This window comes from Dryobates pubescens, chromosome 17, assembly GCF_014839835.1.
Source record: "Dryobates pubescens isolate bDryPub1 chromosome 17, bDryPub1.pri, whole genome shotgun sequence".
In the NCBI taxonomy this organism is placed as follows: domain Eukaryota; kingdom Metazoa; phylum Chordata; class Aves; order Piciformes; family Picidae; genus Dryobates; species Dryobates pubescens.
The window spans coordinates 12,539,825-12,549,741 of record NC_071628.1 but is presented as its reverse complement, the minus strand read 5'-3'; the positions used below and the strand labels follow the sequence as shown (position 1 = coordinate 12,549,741).

At 39.4% G+C, this 9,917-nt stretch overlaps 1 protein-coding gene across 6 annotated transcripts in view; it reads right to left on the bottom strand.

Moving 5' to 3' along the window:
* Positions 1 to 890: 890 nt before the first annotated feature.
* SHC4 (SHC adaptor protein 4) overlaps positions 891 to 9,917 on the bottom strand; it is a 30,820-nt gene continuing 21,793 nt past the window's right edge. For 3 of the 6 annotated variants that reach the window (XM_054168758.1, XM_054168760.1, XM_054168759.1), the window contains 5 exons: positions 9,271 to 9,397; positions 7,181 to 7,358; positions 5,932 to 5,992; positions 2,844 to 3,097; positions 891 to 2,142 (listed from right to left, as the gene is read on the bottom strand). In XM_054168758.1, coding sequence (XP_054024733.1) covers positions 1,987 to 2,142; positions 2,844 to 3,097; positions 5,932 to 5,992; positions 7,181 to 7,358; positions 9,271 to 9,397 — 776 coding nt within the window. In that variant the 3' untranslated portion in view covers positions 891 to 1,986. Of the gene's footprint in view, positions 2,143 to 2,843; positions 3,098 to 4,596; positions 4,768 to 5,324; positions 5,330 to 5,927; positions 5,993 to 7,180; positions 7,359 to 9,270; positions 9,398 to 9,917 lie in introns of all 6 variants that reach the window. The other 3 variants (XM_054168761.1, XM_054168762.1, XM_054168763.1) reach the window with 2 other exon arrangements.

Below are 9,917 nucleotides of genomic sequence, written 5' to 3'. Positions count from 1 at the left end.
ACTTGACTGTCACACTATGATCCAAACATCACATGCTAGCTCTGGATGTTTTATGCATTGGTAAATGGAAAATTGCTGAAGTGAAGAAAGTCCCCAAGTCAGCATCTTGACTGGGAGAGTCATACCACTTTGATCTTACACTATCACAACTCCAAACACCCGAGTAACTTTTATTTGTGCTAAATAAGCTTCAATGCAAAAATAAAACTGGCCCTGTGGAGGTCTTTCTGTCTCCTTGATATTCCACAGGAGTAGCTGGTTTTGCTTCTCTGTCTGTTGAGCCTGAGGACTTGCTGGGGTTCCTCTTCACAGGTGAAAACATGCATAAAGGTGAGCTTCTAAGGTATCAATGACGCCTGACTATCAGCAAGGGAATAAACTACTAATGTGTTAAAGCTTCTCACTGCTTCAGTATGTGTAATTGAGTATTTTAATCATTATCAAGGAATGAAATATATTTTACACCTATTAGTTGAGGATAAGAATAAAGATATTTTTAGGCAGCTTTATGTGTGGCTCTTTTTACATCATATTTTCCCCACCAAGGAAACTTACGTCTTCAATTATTTTATGTGTGTATGACTACTCTTGTTTTCTAAGGGAAAGAGCTCTTACTATAGTGTCCCATTTAACACGAACAGAGGCAAAAGAGCAGAATGTATTTTTTTGCAGTCAAGTCTTCCAGCAATTGCTGAACTGTACAACAAATTTCTGCCTAACGGAACTGAGTTGGTGGGCTGGGATACAGAGAGAATGTCCCTGCTCGTGCCAGAAGACATTGCTTACCTAAAAGTGACAACTTTCTCAGGCTGTCACACAGACCCGAGGTTCATTCCACAAATCCCCTCTGGAGAAATGCCCTTCTCCATGAGTTATTAAATCACTGTTCCTTCAACAAGAAGCCCAAGACATCACTGATCACTCTGAATATAGGATTGGCCATATTTAAGAGTATTTATTGTGGCAAAACAATTCATAGCTTTCCTTTAAAAGACTTTTTTCCATGTTTAAGACATGAAGAAAGGGAAAACCGTATCCTTGTTTTGGAAAGAATGTTGAGTAAGGGCACATGCAAAGTTCAAACAGTCTTTTAAATAGTTTTCTCTCAAAATGTACCACTAGCTTTGTTCAGCTTCTCTAGTTTGTAAACAACTATGTAATCAATGAAAATAGATTTAGCCTACCTTTAAAAAGAGATCTCTCCAGTATTAATTGGTAATAATAGTAAAATCATATGCAAGACAAAAATATTAGGATCTAGCATGCTTGTCCTTTAACAAGTTCTATTCCAAAATTATATTACATATATTAATTTCAACTTTGTAAATGTTGCATCATCTCAAATCTGTGAGTAGTCAGACAGTGATAAAAAAATTATTAAGAAACCGGACAATCGTTCTGCAGTGTGAACTCTATTCACTTCAAACATTACTTGCTAGTAAAGTGCTCTTACAAGCAAAATGAAAGTGTTAGTGTCTAACGAAAGCAGGTGACATTTTAGTAATATTGAAATTTTGGCAAATAGTTAAAAGCTTAGACATGTTTGTTTAACCATCCCAAACTAATTCAGTATAAATATTGGTTTCCAATAATTCTATGCTAAAAGGCACATACTAATGTTCCAGCAGTTTGTTCAAGTGAGCTTTTGCATGTAGAGGTTTAATTGTGCTTTTAAATCGTTACTGATTCAGTATGACCTTGAAAGTGACATTTGTGCATGTCTAAAATACCTTCTCACAAATGAATCTCACACTCTGAAGGTGTAATTTCGTTAAGATTAGGATTATATATATCTACACAACTATGCTTGTTGATCTCTATAGATCTACACATATACATATACTCATACATACACACTCAAAAGGGTATCTTCTGGAACAGCAGCAGAAAGTGCAGTCTATATGCTTTTTCAATTGTCTTCATAATAAAAGTTCTCGGTACAGTTTTCAGATATGAATTGTGTTGGGATTTGTGAGATCCAAGCGACTATTTGTGATACTGTATGTGTCCCATATTACTCTCTTTCCTTACAGGCTGCTTCAAGCTCACTTCACTTCCAGAAGAAATGATTGGCAAATTATTTTCCATGTGATACTGAATAAGGTGACCCACGCTGTCAAATATACGGTCTTTGGTTCTCACCTAATGACAGAAGCAGAAAAATATGCTTGCATTAGATGTGCTTGTAACTGGTTGGACATGAGCCTAGTGCATTAAAGTCAAAAGATATTTAAGTCACTTACTGAACTTACTGAAGCAGGATCATTAGGCTGTAGACAGCAATTTAGACCTAACCTTTGACCTACCATTAGCTGACATGGAAAGCAAAGGGCCAAGTTAAAGATACTCTGTATAGAATTGGGCTGCTTCTGCTAGGAGAAGAGAGACTCTCTAAATTACACTGAGGACTACTTTTCTGATTTATTCTCTCATCTGGAGATGTCACTTGAGAGTGCTCTTCTAGCCCTTAGCAGAAGGTTGTAGAACTGAAGTGACAACAAACTAGCTCTACCTTTTCTGTATCCAGAAGTGTGTTATTAATTGAATTAATTCATGTTAGGGTTATTTTTCTAGCAAAATAATAATGACTTAAAGGATGTATTAAGTGTACATGTTAATTATCAGCACCTGGACTAACAATATTTATGTACCTCACTTCTATTTCTGTGGTACTCCAGTGCTTAAAAGTTCTTGAACTGACATTTCAAACCTAATGAAGTCACTGTCTAAATTTAAATTAACCTGCCTGGAATCAGGTCAGTTCCACTTCCTGGAATGCACCCAGGCATTCTGACTGAAATATCTGAGCACCCCTGAAATTTCAGTATATGAAATGTTCATACCTTGCCCTCGGGATCCACCAAGAGCAGATGCTTTGCTTGCCCTCCCTGAAGTCCACTGAGGACATACTGACCAGGTGACGTTGTGCTCTCTCGCACCAGAAAATCCCCATCATTGACTAAGAGGCTCTCTGCTGCTTTCCTGTTTAATTTGCCATGGTAACAATCTTCATTCTTTAGCTGTTGCTTTATTTGTGGCAGAACAGAGAGACCAGCTGTGTTGCTTGTGGGACTCTGCTGAACAGATTCCGGTAACTCTGAAATAAAGTGAAAGGGAATATATTGGACATTTCACCTAGAACTTCATCCTAAAAGGATGCAAGACAGTATTTGTTTATAGCTTTCAAAAAATTCAAGTGGTTCATTCTTGAAGCTGTGATCAAACCAACCTGGCAGACTCTAATAATATGCACGCATGAATGCTCACAACCCTCCAGTGCATTAGGTAAAATTATCACACCATCACCTCCCATACCTTAGATGGGAAAGCTTTGAGTTGCTAGGCAATAGGGATTGGAAACAGGAAATTTTCTGATGCTCTACTGTTTGGGGTTTGTATTTCTTTGTATTAAAAAGTCAAACCTTCGCTGTAAAAACCAAGATTTTTGTTGGGGTTTAGCTACTGGGATTTGTTTTTTTTCTTTTTAAGATCTAGTTTTTCTCCTCCCTTAACAAGCTCTAAAGAGATTTTCACAGATCATTGTGAGAGTCATGTTGAGTGGCTCCAGCTATGTGCAGGAATGTAGGACAACATAGCCAATGTAGCCAGAAGGGAAGGATTACAGCATGATGCATCTGCTGTGAAAGAAACCCGAACAATTACTGAATGTACTAAGAGAGCTGGGTGGTTTGGGATGTAGCCAGTCATACTGCAAATGATTCACAGGCAGGATTTTTCTAAGGAAAACAAGAGGATACCACTTCTTCAATGGAATTGTGCAACCTAAGGCTCCTCAGGATATAGCTAGTTCCTTTTAAAGCATAACACAGCCTGGGGTTGTTAATGTCTCAATGGTTACAGATTTCCTTTACTGTAATTCTGTCCAATCTTTTGCCCACTCATTTGTGTGGAGCCACCTCTCACAGAGAAAACACTTGATGGGAAACCATAAAAGGCAATGCTAATAAATATTTTCAATAATGGGGACAATCAGTAGGAACTATATAGTCATTTCATGGATATCCACCACTTTGAGTCTTTAAATCAAGACTTAATTTGATATACATTTAATAGCTACTACAAACAATTTGATTTAGAGATTATTGATAAGACTCAATGGTCAGTTTTGCAAGAATTGGGAAAAGATGGATATAATGATCCCATGATGATCTTGCATGCTATTGCCTGTGAAACAAAAGCATCTGAGACCAATTCCACCTTAGAGTGGTTAAGATCTTGATCACACACAGAACTCTCCTTGAGGTATGGTGCATTCCCAAGCTTTCATATAATCTAAAAAGACTTATTACCTGTGGAACACTATTTATTGTCATCAGTCAGCTACAGAAGATGAAAGGTTACTCCTCTTGCTTACCACTACTACCTTTTCTCTTTAGTCTCCTTTGTCTTGAATTTAACAAGCAAAACCAAGCGAACAAACAAACAAAACAACAAAAACCCAGAAACAAAGGATCTCCCTCCCACCCAGTCTTTTCCACATTTTTTTCAGGGAAAACAAAATCTTTCTCCATGAATACAGTTGATAAGTCTACTTCTCTGTTCAAAGCTTAGAAAGGTATTGCAGCGGGAACCTACTGGCCTGGCGCAGTGGGCTGCCATGGATCTGTGTTGTTGCTGTACCACGGGCTGTACAGACTGCAGACGGCAGGGTCTGTGTGTTGATGTAACACGGATCATCAAACAGATCTGGTTTGTAGGCAGGCTTCGATAATGTTGCCTCTTTTTTTGCCTTGTGTGATCTTTCACCTGCAATTAGTATACAGTATGCATAGATTTCCTTCTTTTTCTCAAACTCAAGTAAAAATAACTCTAATGGCTGAAACAGGAACACTTGTTCTTATGTATCCCACAGAAGTCATTCAGAAGGAAAATAAAAATTAGCAGATAAACACTTTTCCTTAGAAGACACAAGGTGCATAATGCACAAAAAATAAGCTTATGGAAAGACAACCAATTCTCTTTCTTGCTATTCTGGTAGAATAGAGAAGATGGAGGAGCTTAGTATTCTGTGGCTCTGCCAGGAGAGCCAAAGCCACATCTGTCAGGTTAGGATCCAAGCCTAGGATCAGGCTGACAGAATATCCCCTGCAGGATATGAAAAGAATAGCACTTCAGCTAGCCAAATAACACACATATTTTTGCTCTTAGCAAACATTTTGTTCATAGATCTGTTCATTCATTATTTGTTCACCCTCTCTTTGTAGAAAACCATTTGATCCTCCTTTCCTTAAATCAGAACATGAACTAGCCCCTGCACACAGCATCACGGACTGCTTCAGAGTAACACAGGTGGGAATTCAAACAGCACCTCATTGTGAAAGAGATGAGCTGGGGCAATGTGCTGTGGAAATGGATGTCCAGAAAGGGATGGAGGTTGGTGACCTCCCTGCTCTCCCTTAGAGAGCAGGTTTTGCTAAAGGCAACTTGATCTCAGGCACAAAGTTGCCCAAGGCAAGGGCAAGAGCACAGTTGCACTAAGAAGCCAGTGATCCTTAATCCAAGGACATAGGCTTTGTTGGAATATTCACCTAATGCTGATAGTTTGGTTCTTATTAACCATTTGTAGAGGGAAGGGGTATTTTCAGAGACTGATGAGCAAAAAAGTATCTTCCTTTTTCAAAGGGTACAAAAGGGAATAAAACAACAAAAAGTATGAAAGACTAACAAAACCAGAAGTGCTACTGTACAGTATCATGACAATTAAATGGGCAAGTCTGCCAAAAGACATGAAGATAGATTAGTGGCCTTTGGAAAAGGTGTAAGGAATTTTTTGTCTGTCCTTCATCTAGGGAGCTTGAAATAACCCACTAAGTATAATACTTTTCAGCATGGTATCAAAAGCCAAGGGGCAGCTCTTCCAAGCAGTCTGCTTTGGTTAATTCTGCATGAGAAGGAAAACATAGTACATACCTACAGTTTTGTTATCTTCTGGACAATTTTGATATATATTGATGAATGTTGGGCTGCCTGTCTGTAGAAAAAAAAATGTAAAAACAGTTGTGCAAAATAGTTCTTTAGGAACCTACCTCAAGTAGCTTTAAAATATCTCATGCACAAGTTAATTGGAATACAGGTAACTAAACATATCTTCTTCATCAAAAAATTCCTATCTCCTCAAATAACATTTTATGCTGATATTCTTCTTCCTACAGGGCATCATTGTCTGGACATGCTCACAGAGAACATTAACTGCCCAGTTACGTATCAAAGGTTTAATACATGCAGTAATAGAGTTCATATTTTCTTACAAATGTTCCTTGCAATAAAAACAAGGAGAAATAAGTAAAACATCATGTTTTGAAAGTGAAATGATCCCAAACTCAGGATATAGTCAAACATCTTTACAGAGAGTGAGTGAGAAGGTGCAGGCCATCAGGCCCACAGCTGAGATACGGAGTACCGTAGCACAGCAACATACAGGAACCTGGGTTCAGTTGCCACAAAAACCCAAACAAGACTTGGGAGCAGCAGCTTTTCAAACAGCACCAAGTGGATTTGATTGACCACATCCCAGGGTGTCCCCTCTGAGTGAAGTGGTGCTACCTGCTTCCCAGAGCAGGGAAGGGCCAGTCTTTCCAAGAACTAGCACACCAGCTTTGAAGCGCATGCAGCAAATCTGAACTGAGCTGGTTTTACTCCCTAACTGGTTTTTAATACCCACTGTCCCAAGCAAGAGTCACAGATATATCCATCTTTTGTGCCTGTGGCTGATTTAACAAAGCTTGTTGAAACACTCCAGGGGTAATTACTGTTGTATATACATTGCAATCAGTTAATGTGGTATGCATAGCTTGTAGAGCATAATGGACAGGATGAAATATTTATCAGATCACAGAATCAGGAGGTTCCAAATTTTGCAGATGTTCTCTCAGACAAGCCATTTAAATCTCTGTGTATTTTCTCCTCACAGCTAATGAGTGAACAAGGGAATATTACTTGGTCTCCTAAAAGTACTCAAAGGACAAACCAGTTAATAACCAGCAAGTGCTTTGGGATTCAATTATGTACTAAGCATCATTAAATCTAGCCTAAAAAACCTTTCCTAGGATAATCAGGACCTGGTTCAGATTTCAATGCCATGCTTTACACCACAGCAACACTTTGTTATCCCTTCCCATAATATGCCAAAACCAGTTATCCCAGAACATGATGTACTTACCAAGCAACACTGCTTCCTGCACTGCAGGAGGCAGTTAGCCCTTTGGTCTGTTTGCACTTGCATTCGCATGTCTAACACACCACCAGTGGGAGGCTCTTTCCCTGGAATTTCATTGTAATATTCATGATCATCCCTCTCCTGTGAATTCCCAGCTGATCCATTAGCATTTGCTGCCTCACTGAAAAAAATATGGAGAAAACCAAAAATAATGATGTAATCAACTGCTTTCCAGTGTAGGCAGTGTTTGTACACTGTACACTACACAGATGAACCATATGGAGGCTGTAAAGGGCTTTGGGCTCCATCTTTCAGAGCTGTTTACTGTTCCAGTTACTTCTTTCTGAATTAGAAATGGATTCATCACAGTTTGGGGTGCAGGGAGGTACAGTCATTTTCTTAGCACCAGATATCTTCTCTTTGACTTGTAAAAGTAAGAGCCATCAACTGAAGCTGAGACAAGAGTATCAATGTGTCATTCATTAAGGTAGACCATAAAAGTAACTCCTCTGGCTTTCCAGCTGTATAAATCTAGAGATTGCTGTGGTGGAGGGGATGAAAATTAAAACCTCATGGCATTAGTTAGACAAGCCTACAACTGTTTTAGAAAATAAAAGATTGTTTAAAAAAAACAAAAAAAGGTCATTTTCTGGAGTGGAAATGTACCCTGATTTTAATAACCATAATCAACATAACCGTTCTGTTTCAGCTTGAAGTAAACACTAAATGACACAAAGGAGAGTACCCAATGTGTTTCTTGAGCTGAACCAGAATGATGATAGTTTAAATGTACAGCTGATACACTGTAAAACAACAAGGTGCTTCCTGTATTGTCTCCGGTCTCGAAATAAAAAGCTCATCTCAAATCTTACTTCTCTGTTTAACAAGAATGTAATTGGATAAAAGGCCTCGTGCAGGAAAGAGATAAAGTTCAAGTAGTTGATTATGTGATAGGCAGTGCAAGGATTTGATTATGTGATTCATAGTAGTTTGGAAGTGAGTGACTCATTCACACACCAATATCCGACTTTTGTGCCTGAGGACTGTTCTCCAAGGCTGTCTGCAGGTTAGGCTCAGAGGAGGAAATCTGATTAGCCTCTTCTGTGTCTCCTTGCTCTGATTTACTTGTGGCATAACCCATCGGAGTTTCCTACAGAAGGCTCTTCCTCTGATTACTGCCCCCAAGGAAAACAGACCAGTCTAAGGGTAGAAAGGCAAAAGCCACTCTATGAAATGAATTAAATATAAACTGGAGCGGAGGTTGCTGTTATGTAATAAACCCAGCTCTGTTGCATTGCATCAGGCACTGTACCAGTGACATCACCAGCACAGCAACTCGCAGGACGCAGTTGAGCTGCATTATGGTTTTACCTTGTGGTAGAAGGTAACAAGCAATCAAATTTAGTATTACAGTAAAGAAACATTGAGAGAAATAGGTTTGCCTAACCTGTGAGGAGAGCTGTAAATTAGAGCAAGAATTGTGCCTCCCATGCAATGGAAAAAGGGTCATTGACACAGGGAATTATGGCCCAGAAATTAATCTAGGCAATGGGCTTCAGACTTTAGAATGCTGAGCTGAGGCTGTGCTTGTTTTAGTACACAAGGCTGATGCAAGTCATGCCAGGTGGAATCAGAGACTGCTGCCAGGACATGAGCACAGCAGCAAGGTGAATTAATGACTTCTTTCCCCACCACACTTTCCACAGCTGCAGCAAGCTTAAACTTGGTGTGGGTCAGGCCTGAGTTCAGCATGTGCATGCACACAGTATTTATAGAGCTCAACTGACTTGGGCAGAGTAGTTTGAACATTTCTTCTCCTTACTTGGGCCACTTAAAGCTGTTTTAGCTAAGGAACAATAGAGCTAAATTCCATGTTAAGTACAAATGTTACAGAAATCCATGAAGGTTACTGGAAGAAGCTAATTTTGGTCTATTATACTGTGTATATTCAGCATATATTACAATTAGCATATGTCCAGAAAGCATATCCGAAGCATCTTTAGTTATGGATCACTCTGTGGAGTGATTACTCTTTTCCTGAGAAGTAATGAAGAGAAGGTAGCTGCCAGTTAAGTCACAGAGAACATACTGACCTTTCATTAGTCGTAACCAGGCTAGATGGGTTCTTCAGGTACTGTTTGAACCGCAGCTCAAAAGCCTGCCCTATGCTGTTTATCACCTCTTGTGCCATCCCATTAGGACATTCCAGTATGTGGCATGCTGCAAAAAGACATATCACTTTTATTAAGTGCATATACTCTATACCATAAACCAGTGACACAAGCTATCTTGCTTACAGCAGAAAAGCTGGGCATGAAATCATGCATCTAGATAGCTTTAGGACATTACACAGACTGAGATTTTTGATGTGTTAAGGAAATTGATCCAGGTGTTTTTTAATCATAGTATCAACTTTTACCTCAATAAAAATTTCTCCATTTATGCATCCTGCACAGAGTGCTCCTATATCTCATTTTCTTTCCCTGCCTGAAAGTAAGCAGGAGAAAATGAGAAAACCAACCCTGCCAGTGTGCAGATTTTGTGTGAAACAGTTTGAAAACCCAAGTATGGGTGGCTCTGGCAGCCTGGGGCAGGGATGCCTTAGGGCAAGACCATGCTCCTGCCACCAGTCCTTGTTCTCATGCACAACCTCAGGAAACTCTCTCCAGTAGCAAGTGCCCTGTGCTCAGGTGCAGCTCTTTGCTCTGCATAGACACAATGAAATAGCATTCAGGAGTGA